A 20,604-nucleotide genomic window follows, 5' to 3' on the forward strand; every position below is an offset into this window, starting at 1 on the left:
GATGGCGCCGACGCAGCAGGGCTCTCCGCGGGAGCTGAAGCAGATTCGGCAGCTTTTACCGGCTCTGACATAGACTTGCCTGCTACACCGGCAGATGATTCTATCACCCGTGCTGAGCTTCGTCAGTGGTTCATGGATATGAGAGGGGATCTTAAACAGCATAAACTGGATATTATGGCCTCCATTGCGGATCTTAAAGAGGACCTGGCAGCATTAGTAAACAGGGTAGATGATGTGGAAAACCGGGTGGACTCGCAGGGAGATGCATTAAATCATTTGCAGACTCAGTCTTTACAACAGCATTCCGAAATAACAGCCCTCCAGGAGAAAATGGAAGACCTGGAGAACCGGAGTAGACGGAATAATCTTCGTCTCCGCGGAGTGCCGGATAGCCCAGAATACTCTGATGCAATGGCGGTGGCCCTACAAATTTGCCAACATCTGCTCTCACTGGGTCGTGAGCCCTTGGATAATGCCCAACCTGCAGCACCCACAGTGAGTCTGGAACGTGCTCACAGAGCACTAGGCCCCCGCCGGGATCAAAGGCCCAGAGATATTGTAATCTGTTTCCACAATTACACGCTGAAGGAGCGGATCCTTGCTAGTTCACGCTCTCAGAAGGAAATCACGTGGAACAATCATCATATCTTCATTTATCAGGACCTTGCTCCAGTTACCCTAAAAAAAAGATATGATCTGCGGGAAGCTACGCTCGCTTTGAGAGCTCAGAACATTAAGTATCGCTGGACATATCCCTTTGGACTGATGTTCCAAGTACAAGGAGTGACTTATAAGATCAAATCTATTCAGGAGGCGCTAGAGGCTTTTAATAAAGCGAATATTCCTGCCTCCTTTCAAGTTCCCAAGATGGCGCCTACGCTGGGAAAGCTGGACCATGCACCACGATGGCAAAGAGCGGATAAAGGCGGAAAAAGACTCCGGAGGCAGTCTGATGCACGCAGGTCGCCACAGTCGGATCAGGGATGACATGATACTTGGTGATCTTGGGTATTAAACTGGTTGGAGTTCTCTACATTTTGCATGTTTTTAACTGCAGCAGAACTCTGGGGACTGCACATCCATGATACTTTAGGCACTGATAGTTGGTTGCAGTGCTTCATTTTTTGAATCTGATGTTTATGTTGGTATATTTGCTATATTCTGTTTCAAAAATGGGTTATAAGTTTAAGATTACAATTGTTTCTCATTAACGGTTGGGGGGGGGGGGAAATCGATGGCTGCTGTCTGAGAACTGTCGGCTGTTCAAGGCCTCCGATATTAGAGTATCCCACGGGCAGCTGGCGGGATACTATAGGACTGTTGGGGAATACACTGGGGTCATGTTGTCTAACTTTAGCTCCTGGGAGGGGCTGGAACACTTGGGACCATTTTCATTTATATTTGGAATTTTTCAATGGAATGGGGATTTCTTGCTCTCTCTGGAGGCTTCTGTCTTAATTACAACTGATGGCTACTAAGATATTTTCCCTTAATGTGAAGGGGTTGAATACTCCCAGAAAGCGTTTGCTATTCACTCGAGAACTCCAACGGCAGAGGGTGGGAGTAGCTTTCATACAAGAAACGCACGTGAGAAAACATCACGAGCGCTTGCTCGTTTTTCCTCAATATTCTAATTGCTATTGGGCGGCGAGCTCTAAGGCAAACAAATACACGGGAGTGGGGATACTACTCTCGGATACTTTTGTGCATGAAGAGTTATTTCATACATTGGATCCACAAGGCCGGTTCATTTTCTTAAAAATTAGGGTGGGTAAGTGTATACTTTCGTTCCTAAATGTATATTTTCCTCACACTGACCAAGTGGCTTTTTTGCGACAGCTGGAGGATATTCTTCACAAACATTTAGAGGGTGATTTAATCCTTGGGGGTGATTTTAATGCTACTCTGAACCCTGCCCTGGATAATAGCACTGGCAAAGCCCCAGCCACTAAGTTTCGGGCACAGTGGCGTAAATTTTTGACTACCTGGAGTATTATCGATGTCTGGAGGAAAAGATATCCACACTCTAGGTCTTATACTTTTTATTCTAACCCCCATAGCACATACACCAGAATAGATTATCTTTTTGTTTCTACCCAATCTCAAAATAGGGTTCACAAAGTGGAGATTGACTCTATAACTTGGTCCGACCATGCTCCCATCTGGCTTGAGATTTTTCTCCAAGATTCAGCTACAGGGTACAAACCGTGGAGACTTAATGACAATCTCCTTAAAGATCAGGCCTTTGTCCTTAAAGTGGAACAGCATATGAAACATTATTTTCAGGAGAATCGCACGGAAGGTATGTCTCCCCTGGTTATTTGGGAATGCTCAAAGGCGGTTATCAGGGGGATCTGTATCTCTCAGGCTGCATATTGTAATAGGCTACGGGAGCGCACTAGACTTACATTATTAGCTGAATTGCGCACTTTAACTCAAAAACACAGCTCCACCTCTTCCCAATCTGTCTATTACAAAATGCTAAAAATTAAGGGTCAACTCCGATCCTTAGATGATGGCGCCATTAGCCATCATTTGCTTTTACTGCGCCAAAAATTTTTTGAAGGGGGAAATAAAGCAGGACGTTATTTGGCACACAGGCTGCGAGATGCTAGGGCCCGGGCGGTGATAGCCAAAATCCATACCACACAGGGACCACCTCTTACAACATCAGAGGACATACGGAATTCATTTACGGAATTCTACTCTCAGTTATACGCCCAGGATAATACCATCACCACTGAAGATATTGATAATTATTTAAGTTCTGTAATACTCCCTACGCTTACGGGACCCCAAAGGGAGTTCTTAGATAAGCCTATAGAACCACAGGAGGTGCTTGACGCTATTAAGCACTTGAAACCGGGGAAGGCTCCAGGCCTCGATGGTTTTACTGGTACATATTATCGTAAATTTGCCAACACATTAGTGGGTCCACTGACGGAATCGTTTAACTCCCTATTGCTCGGGGCGTCTCTTAGTAGGGACACCAACACAGCGGGTATCACTGTATTACCTAAGCCGGGAAGGGACCCCACCAGGTGTAGTTCTTACAGGCCTATTTCCCTTATTAACATTGACCTTAAGATCTTGGCAAGAATATTGGCTGTCCGACTCAATGGGGTGTTACCTGGCTTGGTTCACAATGATCAGGTGGGGTTTGTCCCAGGGCGACTGGCGGCGGACAATGTTAGGAGGATTGTTGATATCATTGATTTGGTTCAATCTGATGGGACACCTGCGGTTCTCCTATCACTGGACGCTGAAAAAGCATTTGATTTGGTGCACTGGCCGTTTTTATTTAAAACCTTACAATATATGTCATTTGGTCCCTCGTTTATAACTTGGATACTGAAGTTATATGAACATCCTTTTGCCCGCGTTAAGGCTAATGGGAGCTATGGTGACCCATTTGAGATACTAAGGGGTACTCGACAGGGGTGCCCGCTCTCACCCCTTCTGTTTGCTTTATTTTTAGAACCATTCACTACGACCATTAGAGGGGCCCCAAACATCCTTGGGATACAAAAGGGATCTAATCATTATAAGATTTCACTTTTTGCTGACGACGTGATGTTTACCCTTACTCAGCCAGAAACTTCCCTTCAGGGGGTCATGGCGGAATTGCTAAGATTCACCGCTGTCTCCGGTATGAAAGTGAATTATGATAAGTCCGAGATTCTTAATCTCACTGTGACCTCAGAAGTGGAACAGCTACTTCGTAGGCAATTCCCATTTCGGTGGACTACCTCTTCTTTGAAGTATTTGGGAGTACATTTAGGCCCTTCAGTTAGTCAATTGTATGCCCTCAATTATGAGCCTCTTATTAAAGCTGTACAAAAAGACTTGGCGACATGGCAGCACCAAACCCACACATGGCTGGGGCGTCTCGCCATAGTTAAAATGAATATTCTTCCCCGCTTTTTATACTTTTTTACTACCATTCCCATCTGCTTACCTTCTTTCATACTCAGGAAATGGCAACAAATTGTATGCAGTTTCATATGGCGCAAGCGACCTCCAAGGGTGGCACGGACCACCTTATACTTGCCGAAGTCTCAGGGTGGCTTACAGATGCCTAATTTGACGTGGTACTATTCTGCTGCACAATTACGGGCCCTGGTGGCTTTCCACCGAACGTATGATATCCCACAGTGGGTCCACTTGGAGCAAAATTTAATAGGGAATTTCCCTTTATCAGCCCTTCCCTGGCAGCCTCAATCGTCCTGGAGCTTGGCTTCCCCCTTACCCTTTGCCTTACGGACAACACTTAGGGTTTGGCAACAGTGGAGGTCTAGGCTAGTGGGGAAGGAATACTATACCAATATGACCCATCTTTTCACTAATACTGTATATCCCCTGTCAGATAGATCACTGTCTAAGACTAACTGGGTGCGAGTAGGTATAACCAGACTAATTCATATTCAACAGCAAGGATCTTTAATGTCCATTGGCCAACTTTGTAATACCTACACATTGACAGGAATTGACTTCCTGCATTATGCCAAATTGTACCACTTCATTCATAGGGGTCTACGTGGTGGTATTTTAAAATTGACCGGTACACTCTTTGAGGCATATTGTCGGAATGCTTCCACTATCAAGGGGGTTATTTCTAAAACATATGCTCTGCTAAATGGGCCGCTCTCAGAGCCTCCACGACATCGTACACAGTGGGAAACTGATTTTCTTTACAGACTTGAAAAGCAGGACTGGGACAGTATATATTCCTTAGCCCATAAATGTTCTATTTCAGCGGGGTTGCAAGAAAACTGTTATAAGTTGCTTTATCGCTGGCACTATACCCCAGTGCAGTTACACAGGTTCCGGCCTGTGTTATCTGACTCTTGTTGGAGGGGATGTGGACAAGCTGGCACTTATTACCACATTTGGTGGGAGTGTCCGAAGGTGGTGATAGTCTGGCGGGAGGTGTTGTCTTGGCTATCATGGGTTTTATTAGCACAGGTGGAGGCTAAACCTTGGAATGTGTTACTGGGTCTTCCAATACCTGGATACAACAAGGACACACACAAGTTCATGTTGCAGGTTTTTATTGCAGCCAGATCAGAAATAGCGTTACACTGGAAAGACAATGCCACTCCGAGCTTAGCTCAGATTCAAAATAGGCTTCATTCATATTATCAACTGGGGAGACTTACAGCGGTGCATCAGGATCGCATAGGTGCGTTTGGTAAAATTTGGGGGCCTTACACATCATGGCTAGATGAGCAAGCTCTTCTCAACACTTGATTGCATATGTTTGTGGCTAAGCAATATCATGTTTCGCAGCTTTTACTGATTCCCTGACTCTCTTTAGTTGTTATCTTTTATTGTATAAATGCTCCCTACCATGTACGGGTGTTCCATACCTCTCTCTCTCTTATCACTATCCTTACCTCTTTTAATGCATACCCAGTTGTTTGGGGGGGTGGGCGTTGGGATTGGGGTCTGTTTCTAAAATTGGTCAATCATATTTTGAAGCACTTTGGCCCGCTTGGGCTTATTTGCTGTGTACTTATCGTTCAGTACTGATTGTTAAATTTTCTGTATGTGTTTTATATGCCATGATTGACAATAAAAATTATTTACATATAAAAAAAAAAAAAAAAAAATTATCGGACGATAATTTTAATCGTCCTAAAACGATTCACATCCCTAATGCTTATATCTTCATTGAGAAGAGGATTTTTCCTGAAATCTGGTATGCACATGACTGTACTAATTCCTGATGGTAAAAAGGTTCCATGGCTTGTTTTGTTTTGTTCTTTATTTTGTATGTTTTTTTGCAATACATGAAGGAAAATGTTAAAATGACATTACCGGATTATTTTATTCTCATTTAATGAGTTTCATCTCAAATTTCCCTTTCTGTTAAAGATTACCCTAAGGGTGGTGCTTTTTGGTATTTTCAGTTCGCAGAACTTTTGAGAGATTTGAATTTAAAATGTTTCTGCACATTTGCTGTTTTTTGTTTGTTTTTTTTTTGCTTTTTAAACAATAACATTCAAGCATAGACTTATTCTGCAGAGGTCTCTAGCAAAACAATATTTCTATAAAGATGTACCAGTTTTTAATGGTGATATTCATAGTGAGATTGAATTGCTGTAGAGATGGAGATTAACAAAGTCAGAAAGTTGCCTAACCTATAGTGGGCCATCAGAAAGCATATGACAATCCATGTAGTATAGGTATCAACATGATGTTCCCAGCAGTATGGCACTTCTGTAGAAATCAGTATCGACAGTATTTGCAACATGCTAACCACAGAAGGCCAAGGTGTTATCCTGTCCTATCCGGAAGAGCAGAACTTTTGGGATACTTTTATTTATTTATATTCCGCCATTCAGCCAATTCAAAGCAGATTTACATGCAGGTACTATAGTATGTCCCTGTCCCCAGCGGGTTGTATTGCTCTGTGGTGCAGTTCTGGTTGCCACATCTCAACAAAGATAAAGTTACAGAGGAAAAGGTACAGAGAAAGGTGACCAAAATAATAAAGGGAATGAAATGACTCCCCTACAAAGAAAACTAATGAGGTTTGATCTGTTCATCTTGGAGAAGAGATGTAAACATACTATTAAGCTCTGGATTTTATTGCTGGAGGATATGGTTAAGGTGGATAGTGTAGCTGGGTTTAAAAAAGTTTTCAACAAATTCCTGGAGGAGGTCAATAAATTATTAACCAAGTAGACTTAAGAAATAACCATTACTTATTACTACGCGATAGCAGCTTGGGACATATTGACTGTTTGGGTACATGCCAGGTTCTTGTGACCTGGATTGGCCACTGTTGGAAACAGGATGCTGGGCTTCATGGACCCTTGGTCTGACCCAGCATGGCAACGTCTTATGTAAGTGTCACTTTTATCTAGATTATATTTTTTTGTAACCTCCAAATGATGTGTAAAATATTTTTATGTAAAGCTGACTTGGCTATGCTATCTTGTGCCAATTGTATTATCTTGAATTGATTATTGCAAATTGTTCTATTTAGGTATTACAGAAGCTAACTTTAAAATGCATACGGTTACATCGGCGCCTCTTAAGTATGATCATATCTCCCCTTTATTACAAGAACTGCATTGTTTGCTTGGCCCTTGCAGGATAATTTTCAGTTCTTTGCCTTACATATAAGACTTTTTAGCTAGAGGCAAGTCTGATATTTTAGTCAATCTTTTTTGCTGCCATATAAACCAGTGAGAGTATGGTGATCATCACAGAAAGCTGTCAAGGAAGGATTCCTTCACCAAGAGAAATCATGCTTGAAGATACAAGGCTGAGCAATTTTCAGTATTGAGCTCTTCTCATTTGGAAGTTTTTACCATTGGACTAATTTTGTGGAGTTTTGAAAATTAGTGAAATCTTGGTTATATTTGCAAGTCTTTGATTAAGTATTTTATGGACATATTTTAGAATTATGCTGCTGTTTTAATTTGCAATATTGTTACCTTTTTTATTTTTATATTGCATTATTTGTATTTAACTGTTTGCATTTATTGTACACCATTTTTAAATTTCTATGAAAATCAGTGTAGGTGAACAGGAGAAGCTTTAACTATATGAGGGAGAGTTGCATCGCTAATTTTGAATAGATGGTGGGGAGAGTTCAGTGGGAATTCTGTGAAGAGAAAGTTGTGGAAGTCAGAGGTGATGAGAATGAAGTATAGGTGTGTTCAGAAGGGAAGGAACAGATTTTGATAGTGATATAGCAAAAGAAGCAACATGTTTTAGCAGTGTTCTGGATGTAGCCAGAGAAGGAATTGTGAGTTGAAGATGTCCCCAGGATTGTGTGCTGATGGGACTGAGAAGATGACCATGTTGATCATGGCAGTAGAAGGGGAAGGAGGAGGTTTCCTTGTGAGATAAAAGAAGGTGACAACCAGGTAGTGGTGTCTCACAAGCAGGCTGAGATTAAGAAGTTGGATTTTTGGTGAAATGTTTGGTGCAGAGATGTGGATCTAGAAGAAATAGTCATAAAGATGGTAATGAGAGGTTTTTTTCTTTTTTAAAGGCGATCAGAGCACTAAGGGAACAAGTGTAACGAGGAGGGCCCAGAACAGAACCCAGAAGCACACCAACTGATAACGGGATAATAATGGAGGAGAGACCATAGATAGTAAACTAAAAGCTTGATAGAGTTGAGAGGAGAACTGGCATAGAACAGCATGTCAAGGAGTAAATGGTCATCAGCAATATTGAAAGCAGGGAAGAGATAAAGGAGGATGAGGATTGAGTAAAGGCCCATAACCTTGGTGATGAACATATGATGGCTGAGGACTTTGAGGGCATTTTCATGGAATGTATAAGGTATAAGCTAAATTGAAATGGATTGAAAATAGCTTGATGCAAGAAAGTTAAAGCAGCAGAGGTGAAGAGCACATCAAGTAATTTGGTGGAAGGGAGATAAGGCAGGTAAAGTCCAGTGAAGGCTTTTTGAGGAGTAGTGTGATCATAGCATGTTTTGAAGGCAGCAGGGATGGCATCAGTAGAAAGGGACAGATTGCAAATGTGATGACTGGAGGAGAGATGACAAGATGGGCAACTTCCTTTTTTGTGGATTCAAAACAGGATGAAAAAGTGGCAGAGGCTAAGGGGAAAAGAAGAGAGAAATCAAGTGGAGGAAGAGCCCTAGTGAAGAGTTCAAGATTATTCTTGAGGAGAATGGAGGAAGAAGGATAGGAAGCAGAGACGTGCAGTAAAATGAGGGTTGGAGGCAAAGGTGGTGTTAGATGGACATAGGCTTACTTGCTAAGTGAAATAATCTGGAAGGAGATTAGCATGAGTTTGAAATGTGAGATGGCAGCATGGGAAGGGGATTTGTCAGTGTAGAAACATAGGCAGAAACCTTTGTAGGTCAGACATTTAGAATTAGTTAACAGAATAGGGAGAGATAGGATAAGAGAAGACAAAGCAGAGACAATTCTGTTTTAAAGGGATTTGGGCTTCAACCACTCTGAATTATGTGAGATCTATGTACATTAAAGTTGCTGTAATCAGTATTTTAACAATATTAATCTATTAGACTTTGTCTTGGGTAGAGGTGCATGTGGTAACACTGGTAGACATTTGCACATCTGGCTGCTTCATACTGGCTGGACTGGGGATGCTGTGAAGGTAGTATTTACAGCAAGGATGGGCAACTCTGGTCCTCTAACACCTAACTGGTTAGGTTTTTAGGATAAACTTAGTATGTATGAAATAGATTTGCATACAGTCGAGGCAGTGTGTATGCAAATGTTTATTATGGTTGTCGTAAAAATCAGACTGTTTAGAGGCTTTAAAGACCATAAGTGTCCACAGGTTTATAGCCTCTGATGGCTGAGAATCCCTTCCTAAAGATGACACCTAGTGATCACATAGGGCCCATGTTGTTCAGGTTCCAAAGGAAGTCATGGTTTGTGGTGAATGGCCAGGCATACCTGCGATTGTAAAATTAGGGAGAAAATCCCAGATAATTGAATGAAGGCGCAAGGTATTGTAGCCTAGTAGATACAAGTTCCAATAAAACTGGAAGTCCAAAGGAACAGGAGAGACTACCAGAATCCTCCCTCTCCCCTTGCAAAAATAAAGGAATCCATTTTAAATGGATGCTGTTTTCCATAATCTGGTAAGGTAACTTAATGTTTATTTACAGTAAGTTGTATAAAGTGAAAAGTTGGCATCTTTGAAACCCCCAAATCCTTTAAGGATAGCTTGTTGCAAATTATTCTAAGGAAATGGAGGGTTTATTGGATAGCATAGTAGACAATGCCAATAGAGCAGTTGCAGAGAGACATAAACAACTACAGAAAATAGTCTTAAAAAAATAAACTTGAAATGGTAATAGTAATACTAATGGTTGAGCTTGTTGCTTAAACAGTGTGGCTGATAGCACTGCTTTGATACCTTACTTAAGCTGTAATAGGATAAAAGTATTGGAGAAAATCAAAATAAGCTATTTTATGACGCTAATCAGCCCAGTACACTATACCTTAGTGGCAAAGACTTGCGTTTAGTTTATTTTACCTGTTAGCATCAGTACACCTGAACGATTTTCTGCTGCTTTTTATTTTTTGTTGGACAGAAAGCAAAATGTTGAAGGGACTGGAAGGTTTAGGAGTGTGGCAGTGTTTTCCCCAGGGAATTTCACCATAAGGTGTTAGGTTCAGGTCAGCTCAGTAGAGTAATGGCAGCTCAGAAGACATTACCGTCTGTGTTATCTGTGGCTTAGGTAAAATGAACTTTCCTTTAAGATGAGGATTTTCTAAGAAATGAAAGATGTTTATTTTTGTGTTTGTTTTCTTTATACATCTGTAATATATATTATGTGTAATTATATATCAAAAGATGAGTGACGGAGCTCCTGGTAGTTGATTTGTAGTTTGCCTGCAGAAGACTGACATGAGGTGCCAATTTAGCTCCATATTAAGAGTCCCAGGGTAGATTTCCTTCCAAGCCCAGACTTTTTTGCTTCACTAAGGAAAATTTTGTGTTTTGCTCTCTAACAAAAATGTTATATTTGTGCACGCAATTTACTTTCAGGTTCTAAATCTTCTGAATGAAAATGAAGTAAAGATGGTCTTGCCATTACATGCAATTATCCCAAGGACCTTTGTACTTCAGCCTGGGATGACTTTGTTTCTGGGTGCTTTAGGACGCATTGATTTCATACAGGTAAAGCAGAATAACATGCTTAATTCTGGTAGTTGCATTGGAAAGAATTTTCATATCATGAAATAGCCATTACCTGTCTTTGGAAGGGTGTTTTCTTTAATTAGATGGCTGTATTGCTCTATCTGGTTTTTGCATGTACCATTATATGACTTGCTATATTAATTTTGATGGTTGCTATAACCAAAAGATCATGTGTGAAATCATATGGCATTGTTTGCAGAGGATATTCATATTCTATACAACACATCTTTCAAGTTATAAATTATAGCAAATGGAATAAAGAAAACATTTTTCCTCTTAACATCCACCTGGGACACTTCTGTGAAAACCTATGGTGACAATAGCAAATGCCTAGGCAATAAAATAGAATATAAGGACAGTAAAAGGTTGACTGAAAGTCAGTACTGTAAATTATTAGTATGCCTGTAGCAATCTTTTTGAAATATACACACATATATATATAAAGTTCCTTATTCTTTTACTGCTTTCAGGGAGACAGATCAGCGTGGTTCTCTGTTATTGCCTCTAACTTGTTGCCAGTGCATGTTACCAGTTTGGAGAAAGCAGATGACATCTATCAGAAGCACGCTGGGAACACATTACTTGGTGTAAGATACAGTAATTGAATCAAATAATTATTTCCTGTATAAAGTGCTATAGAGAAATGGTGCATCTAGATAGGCTAAACTAGATACAGAACAGTCCAGGTCACAGTGTAAATCATCCTTCTGAACAAAGAGCACAGTTTCCATGCTATGGCCTTGACAAACAGATCATGGTGGGTTAAGAAGATTAAAATGATCAAAGAATTGAACAAGTTGCTAAGTTACTATGCATTTTCCATAGATAAGCAGGGATGAATTAGCCGTGATGTAGGTGTCATCATTGAGCAGCACCAAATGAACCTCTCTCTCCAAGCTAGTAGAAGTTTTGTTCTGCTGAGTGCAGGAATTTCAGTTCGGATGTTACCTAATGAGCCTTGTGTCTCCCTTTTTTTTTTTTTTTTTTTTCCCTCCCGAGCAATAGCACAAACGTGAACCTTTCTCTCTCTACATTTTTTCTTCTAACTATTTTTTCTATCTAAAAAGTTGCCATGTTGCTTCAACAGCCTCACAAACAGCACTTTTTAGTACTACCTTCTTAAAAAGAAAAAAAAATTCTTACAATATCAGGAAAGAAGAAAGCCTCAGTAAGTGTTTAAAGACTGTTTGCAGCAGAAGAATGTCTGTCCATTTCATATGCATCAAATAGGAGCGAGTGCTGCTCTCCACAATCAATGTTTAAATCACCACGGAGAAGCAGAGAAATTAATTCAGTCTCAAAGCATCCAAATTTTTGAATATACAAATGTTTTTATTCATTGAGACGGCAACTCCATTGCTCAAAAGTACAGAATTTACTCAACACCGGGTCCCCCGACACGGACCCATGTTTCGCCAAACGCGGCTGCATCGGGGGGGGAACAGTGAATTCTTTATGGTATTCAAACTAAAATTAAAAAGAAAAAACTATTAGCAATTAGAGACTGAAAACAACAAGGATCCTATATTATTAATATAACACTGGTAGTAACTTTTGTAATTTATACCCGCGGGAAAGAAACAAACAGTGCTTATATAAAACAGTAGGAAAATTCAGACGGAGTTTAGCTTAAATTAAGAGGCACCCACACGGACACACAGATCAAACCTTAAATTCTGCAAGGAGCTATCCTTGACATGACAGCAAGTTATATTATATATACATCTAATAAACTTGTGGAAAATCAACAGACTTCAAACAATACAGTGAAGGAAATCAATCTACTTAAAAAGTGAACCTTTTAGATTTCAACAGTCTGAGTATATAAAAAATTCTAGATGTGTATCAAGAACACGAGCAGGTTACCTTTAAAACTTCAGAAATTTAGACGGCGTTTTCGGCAAGGAGCGCCCAGAACGCCGGCATTACTCGATATTTAAAGTGTCAGAATTGGCGCCAAAAATCTAACCAATCCGAAACGAGTTACCTAGGTAACAGCCAGCCAATCAAAGTTAAGCACGTCCAGGGGACAGCAGCAATCTGTCAAAGAAAATACTGCCACTCAATTTCATTGTTGAGTTCCACAGGGGTAAGACTATTCAATTTAAAAATCCATTTTTGTTCCCTGCGTGCTAATATATCAGAAAAGCAACCTCCTCGTGATGGTGGCAGAACTACATCAAGAACATAAAATTTAATATCAGATTCAGTGTGTCCCATAGACGTCCAATGTGCAACTAAAGGGGCTGTTTCTCTGCTATTTTTTATGTTCGAACGATGTTCGATGATGCGAGTTCGAATTTGGCGGGACGTCTTGCCCACGTATAGTTTTGCACACGGACATACAATTGTATAAATCACACCTTTAGTTTGGCATGTTGAATTAAAATTCAAACTATATTTAGCATGAGATCCAGGATGTTCAAACACAGTTAAATTGGACGTCAAGGAACACACTGAACAGTGTCCGCATGGACCATGACCCAAATTTTGTGTTGCTTCAGTTACATTAGGCTCCAACAATTGAGAATGTACCAAAACATCCTTAAGATTACGACCCCGACGAAATGAAAACCGAATTGGAACATCAAAAATCTTATGAATAGATAACATTGGCCAGTACTGTTTAATAATATTTGTGACATGATATATATGAGTGGAAAATGGAAGGACACAATTGAAACAATCATCAGATGATCTAGTTTGCGGTAAAAATAAATGTTCACGATTAGCATACAAAGCTCTTTTAAAGGCTCTATGCAGGATTCGACGTGGGTACCCGCGTTCCTGAAAAGCAGATGATAGCAAGGTTTCAGGAACGCGGGTACCCACGTCGAATCCTGCATAGAGCCTTTAAAAGAGCTTTGTATGCTAATCGTGAATATTTATTTTTACCGCAAACTAGATCATCTGATTGTTTCAATTGTGTCCTTCCATTTTCTACTCATATATATCGTGTCACAAATATTATTAAACAGTACTGGCCAATGTTATCTATTCATAAGATTTTTGATGTTCCAATTCGGTTTTCATTTCGTCGGGGTCGTAATCTTAAGGATGTTTTGGTACATTCTCAATTGTTGGAGCCTAATGTTAACTGAAGCAACACAAAATTTGGGTCATGGTCCATGCGGACACTGTTCAGTGTGTTACTTGACGTCCAATTTAACTGTTTTTGAACATCCTGGATCTCATGCTAAATATAGTTTGAATTTTAATTCAACATGCCAAACTAAAGGTGTGATTTATACAATTGTATGTCCGTGTGCAAAACTATATGTGGGCAAGACGTCCCGCCAAATTCGAACTCGCATCATCGAACATCGTTCGAACATAAAAAATAGCAGAGAAACAGCCCCTTTAGTTGCACATTGGACGTCTATGGGACACTGAATCTGATATTAAATTTTATGTTCTTGATGTAGTTCTGCCACCATCACGAGGAGGTTGCTTTTCTGATATATTAGCACGCAGGGAACAAAAATGGATTTTTAAATTGAATAGTCTTACCCCTGTGGGACTCAATGAAATTGAGTGGCAGTATTTTCTTTGACAGATTGCTGCTGTCCCCTGGACGTGCTTAACTTTGGCTGGCTGTTACCTAGGTAACTCGTTTCGGATTGGTTAGATTTTTGGTGCCAATTCTGACACTTTAAATATCGAGTAATGCCGGCGTTCTGGGCGCTCCTTGCCAAAAACGCCGTCTAAATTTCTGAAGTTTTAAAGGTAACCTGCTCGTGTTCTTGATACACATCTAGAATTTTTTATATACTCAGACTGTTGAAATCTAAAAGGTTCACTTTTTAAGTAGATTGATTTCCTTCACTGTATTGTTTGAAGTCTGTTGATTTTCCACAAGTTTATTAGATGTATATATAATATAACTTGCTGTCATGTCAAGGATAGCTCCTTGCAGAATTTAAGGTTTGATCTGTGTGTCCGTGTGGGTGCCTCTTAATTTAAGCTAAACTCAGTCTGAATTTTCCTACTATTTTATATAAGCACTGTTTGTTTCTTTCCCGCGGGTATAAATTACAAAAGTTACTACCAGTGTTATATTAATAATATAGGATCCTTGTTGTTTTCAGTCTCTAATTTAAATACTCTAATAGTTTTTTCTTTTTAATTTTAGTTTGAATACCATAAAGAATTCATTGTTCCCCCCCCCCCCCCCCCGACGCAGCCGCGTTTGGCGAAACACGGGTCCGTGTCGGGGGACCCGGTGTTGAGTAAATTCTGTACTTTTGAGCAATGGAGTTGCCGTCTCAATGAATAAAAACATTTGTATATTCAAAAATTTGGATGCTTTGAGACTGAATTAATTTCTCTGCTTCTCCGTGGTGATTTGTCCATTTCATATGGACATGACCTTTATTACCTTTGTCTAAGTCCTGACTAAGACCAGGCAAATTGTTATAAGTACGGCCGGATGACCCCACATACACAAAAATTATCTACCTCCCTAGACCTTAAATACAGGGTATAAAAATCTCCAGGGTTTGCAGTTGTGCAGCTATCTCATCAATCTGTAGTGATAGAATCTGCTTTAAAGACAGCAAAGAAAATAAGAATACCCTCAAATACCCTGCCAGGGAAGGATCCCCAGCTCCTAGACAATTTTAGAGAAGATAATTCAAAGCTTTCATGCTAACTGCAAGGATTTCTAACCAATTCTGCATGGTCCAGTACTTACGTGACTGTATACAATAGCTGAAGCTTTTTTTCCAGCTGAGAATAGTGGCATCGCATTCCCTCAAACATTTTTATATGCTGAAGAATATATACGTTCCCTGTACGTACCAGGATCAGTCCAGACGGTGGGTTATGTCCAGCAGATGGAGTCAGAACAGACTTCGAAGGGTGTTGGTATATAAACCAGTGCACCCTCTGCAGGAGCTCAGTATCTTTCTGACTCCAGCAGATGAGAGTAGGGGAACCCGTTGCTTCCCCAGTGTATTCAGGGGTTAGGTTCTCTCCTTTCTTCTATTTCCTTTGACTTCTTTGCAGTTTGGATCAAGTTGTTTAAAAAAAAAAACCAAAATCCAATTTTTGGGGAGGCATGGTTTGCAGGCTGAGCTGCCCCTTTTCTCTCTCCTCCTCTTTCTCTGATCTCCGGGGGTAAGTTTTGTTGATTTCCTTCCCTCTGCATCGTTCCTTCATTCCTACCCAAGGTAGTATCAGCCTTCCACTTGAACCAGATGGTTGAGCTTCCATCCTTTGCATCCGACGAACCAAGGTCTCTCCGTCTCTTGGATGTCAAGCGCACGTTGCTCCGCTACTTGGAGGTCACTAACGACTTCCGGGTCTCCGATCATCTGTTCGTACTCTGGTCGGGCCCGAAGAAAGGCTCCCAGGCTTCGAAGACGACGATTGCTAGATGGCTAAAGGACGCCATTTCCTCGTCTTACATCGGAGCGAGGCGAACTCCTCCTCGCGGCATCATAGCTCATTCCATTCGTTCACAAGCAGCTTCCTGGGCTGAGGTGCGGTCCGTTTCCTCTCAGGAAATCTGCCGTGCGGCAACCTGGAAATCGCTGCACACTTTCATGAGACATTGCTTACACCTGGCGTCGTCAGCCTCTGGACACTTTGGCGACCAGGTTCTCAGAGCAGGACATTCAGGGACCCACCCAGAGTAGGGAAGCTTTGGTACATTCCACCGTCTGGACTGATCCTGGTACGTACAGGGAAAAGAAAATTATTCCTTACCTGCTAATTTTCGTTCCTGTAGTACCAAGGATCAGTCCAGACGCCCACCTCTATTGGGTTCTTGGCTTTTCTCTGCTCGGATTGCTGTTTTCTATCTGAAGAATGCTGTCTCTCTTTCGTCTTTTACGTCTGTGTTCACAGCTCCCCACAAGTTGGCAGTTCTTGCCGCGAGTTGCCTTAAATGTTGAACTTGTTGTTTAATAACTGCTTGTTTATTTATTTAACAGTTTTATATACCGACGTTCTGGTAACAATGTTACTAATCACTTCGGTTTACATTACAACAATAGATTGACAGTATATAGAATAATGTCTTACAATGAACAAGGTAAATAGAACTTGGAAAAATAAATAATAACTTACAAAGGGCAAGGAGATGTTATGGTTAAATATACTTGATCCAGTCTGCTTCTTCAGTGTTCTGTTGTTGGGCTTTGATATACTTTATACTGAGCTCCTGCAGAGGGTGCACTGGTTTATATACCAACACCCTTCGAAGTCTGTTCTGACTCCATCTGCTGGATGGGGACATAACCCACCGTCTGGACTGATCCTTGGTACTACAGGAACGAAAATTAGCAGGTAAGGAATAATTTTCTTCTATCTCAAAGCATTCAACACTGCTATAGGTTCTTCCTCCACTTTCATTGAGCATGCTGCATGGCCTGATTCAGAGCCAGGAACCTTCAAAACTGTGCCCACAAAAAGTTGACAGAAGTGCCCTGCCTCAGTGACAGTCTCTCTGGAGAAAAGCTCAAGGAAACAGTGGCACAAATTAAGAAACAAATTGTAGCAGTCAGTCCTGTAAGAGGGAGAATCCAGCACTACCTGCAGGAGTGGCAAAAGATGACAAAAAAATCACTGGGTTCTCAAAATCGTGGAGTCTGGGTATCACATGCATTTCATCCGGCTTGCCATACTTCATTGTTCAAACTTCAGTCCGGATACATCTTATTCAACACAATTCTGCCTGGAGGTGCAGTCACTCTTATCAGCGAGTGATAGAACCTTCTGTCTTTTATGGTCAAAGGTTCTACTCCTGCTACTTCCTCATCCCCAAGAAATCTGGGGGACTGAGACCTATTCTGGATTTAAGGAGCCTGAACAAGCACATATTCTGGGAGAAATTCGAAATGAATTCCCTCCACACAATCTTCCCTGTTATCCAGTAGGGGGAAGTGGATGTGCTGTCTAGATTTAAATGATACATATGTTCATTTTCCCATCCCTCCCACTGGCATTACCTGTGCTTTATAGTGGATTCTTCCCAATACCAATACAAAATGCTCATTTTCCCCAAAGTGCATGCTATGATCTGTGCAATCTCAAAACGCACTACGATACCAGTGGAGTGGGGTGCAGCACTGAAGGACACCCAGGATAGAAGGCTGGAAGCCATCCTTAAGCAGTCCTTTGTTTCAGCAATGATGCTACAAATTGCTTCCTGCTGTGCATTAGTGGCACGTTCCTGTCTGATCCTCGCCAGAGACGCAACCATGCCCGGAGAAGTGATGGAGCCTGCGGTTTCCTTCCTCACAGACGCTACCGCAGACCTCGTGTGCACCTCATCCAGGGGTGTCACCGCCACGGTGGTGGCAAGAAGACAATTATGGCTCCGGAATTGGTCTGACGTGACTTCCAAAGCGAACCTCATAAAAATGCCCTTTAAAGGATCCCTTCTGTTCGGGAGCAAACTGGAGAAATTAGCCAACAAATGGGGTGAATCTCCAGAACCACGATTACCTGAGGACAGAAGAACCAAGGGTAGACGATCGCAGCACTTTAAGCCTTACAAGAATACACTGTCCCAAGCACCTCGTCCTTTCGAAACAGGCATATTAAGAGAGGAGCAAGCTAAGGAGCAGACCCCAGCCGTACCCCACAATGAAGACGCAGACCCATCCACAGGAAGAAGACATAGGGGGCAGGCTTACTCTCTTCTACCAAAGATGGGTCGAGATAACTTCAGACAAGTGGGTCCTATATATCATTCGAGAGGGGTACTCATTGGAATTCCAAAGCATTCCCCCAGACAAATTTATGAAATCGCCGTGCCACTCCCACTCCAAGATACTGGCAGTGGAAACCACGCTAGCAAGACTACTCAGCCTGAAGGCAATAGCTCCAGTGCCCATGCTTCAACAAAGTACTGGCCACTATTCCATCTATTTTATCATTCCCAAGAAAGAAGAAACATTCCTGACATATCCTGGACCTCAAGGCAGTCAACCGTTACCTGAAGGTTCCACACTTCCGCATGGAAACCCTACGCTCTGTTATAATGGCGGTACAACCGGGAGGATTCTTAACCTCCCTGGACTTATCCAAAGCCTACCTTCACATCCCGAACCATCATCCTGCGCTTTGCGACACTGAACAGTCGTCGTCATTTCTGAGCACTACCCTTCGGACTAGCTACCACCCCCAGAACCTTCACTAAAAGCATGGTGGTGGTGGTAGCGGCGGCGGCAGCACTGAGGAAAAGAGGAGTCCTGGTACATCCTTACTTGGACGATTGGCTGATCAGGGCAAAGTTTCCAGAAGAGAGTCGCCATGCGACGCACCAGAGTCAAGAATCTACTACAAGAACTCGGGTGGGTCGTGAACACAACCAAGAGTTGTCTACAGCCCTCCCAGTCTCTAGAATACATGGGAGTCCAGTTCGATACCAAACAGAATAAGGTCTACCTCCCTCTTCCAAGGAGAAGGAAACTGATGGATCAATTAAACTGTTGACCTCTGTTCGCCCCAAGGTATGGGAGTACCTTCAAGTCCTTGGCCTCATGACATCAACTCTGGAAGTTGTCGTGGGCAAGGGCCCATATGCGACCTCTACCACGTTCCCTACTGTCACGATGGAATCCAGTGTCTCAGAACTACTTGGTTCGCCTCCAGCTACCGACAGAGGTTCGGGAGCAACTTCAATGGTAGCTACAGGAAGAACACCTAAGCAGAGGCGTAAACCTATCCGCACCAAAGTGGATCTTGCTCGCCATGGATGCAAGCCTACGAGGGTGGGGAGCCCACTGTCAGGAACTGATGGCCCAGGGAGAATGGAACAAACTGCCTGGAAGCTCGAGCGGTCAGACTAGCCTGCATAAGATTCAGCCACAGACTCCAAGGCAAGTCTGTCAGTCATGTCGGACAACGCAATGACCGTTGCCTACATCAACCGACAGGAGGAACCAAGAGCCAGCAGGTGTCTCTAGAAATAGACCCCCTCATGGAGTAGGTGGAAATAAAACAAAGGATTTCGGCCTCCCACATCGCAGGAAAAGACAACATCTCTGTGGACTACCTCAGCAGAGAAAGCCTAGACCCGGGGGAATGGTCGCTGGCAGACACTTCCTTCCAGCTGATAGTAAATCATTGGGGTCTCCCAGCCATGGACCTACTAGCAACTTGTCGCAATGCCCGGGTCCCCAGATTCTTTAGCTGCAGATGAGAACCGGAATCTATGCTCTCGTCCAGAACTGGCTAGAGGAAAGCCTCCTGTATGCCTTCCCACCCTGGCCACTACTGGGCAGTGTCATCCACAAGATAGGACACCACAAGGAACTAGTTCTACTAGTTGCCCAGGATTGGCCAAGAAGACCATGGTACACTAACATGCGACAACTATTGGCAGGGAATCATCTACGTCTACCGCCATCTAGGGACCTTCTTCATCAGGGACCGATCTTCCACGAAGGCCCAGCTCGATTCTTTCTTACCTTGAGAGGACTAGCCTAAAGAAGATGTCTACTCAAAAGCAGTGATTGACACCCTGCTTCGGGCACACAAGTTCTCTACATCTGTCTTACATCCGGATCCGGAGAGTATTCGAAGCTTGGTGTGAAGACCGCAGTCTCCTCCCGAGGACAGCCAAGATTCCCACAATCCTAGAATTCCTACAGGACGCATGCAGAAGGGGTTGTCCCTCAACTCCATCAAGGTCCAAGTCGCAGCTCTGGCCTGTTTCATGTCCGAAGTGGATGGCATCAGACTATCAACTCACCCTGATGTGTCCCGCTTCTTGAAAGGAGTCAAACAACTCCAGTGCCTCTATGGAACTCAACCTAGTACTAGACTTCCTAGCAGGGGAATCCTTTAGACCAACAAGCACCCTGTCTCTACGTTTCTTGACCTTAGACAGTGTTCTTGATCGCAATATGCTCAGCCTGGCATATCTCCGAACTTCAAGCATTATCCTGTCTGGAACCTTTCCTCAGGTTCACCCCG

The 20,604-nt window shown here is 42.3% G+C and overlaps 1 protein-coding gene across 2 annotated transcripts in view; it reads left to right on the forward strand.

Annotated features, from left to right (window-relative positions):
- Positions 1-20,604, forward strand: part of NOA1 (nitric oxide associated 1) — a 50,421-nt gene that overhangs the window by 13,167 nt on the left and 16,650 nt on the right. For both annotated transcript variants that reach the window (XM_029600988.1, XM_029600982.1), the window contains exons 4-5: positions 10,522-10,653; positions 11,145-11,261. In XM_029600988.1, the coding sequence (XP_029456848.1) occupies positions 10,522-10,653; positions 11,145-11,261 (249 nt within the window). The remainder of the gene's footprint in view (positions 1-10,521; positions 10,654-11,144; positions 11,262-20,604) is intronic.

This window comes from Rhinatrema bivittatum, chromosome 1 (assembly GCF_901001135.1).
Source record: "Rhinatrema bivittatum chromosome 1, aRhiBiv1.1, whole genome shotgun sequence".
In the NCBI taxonomy this organism is placed as follows: domain Eukaryota; kingdom Metazoa; phylum Chordata; class Amphibia; order Gymnophiona; family Rhinatrematidae; genus Rhinatrema; species Rhinatrema bivittatum.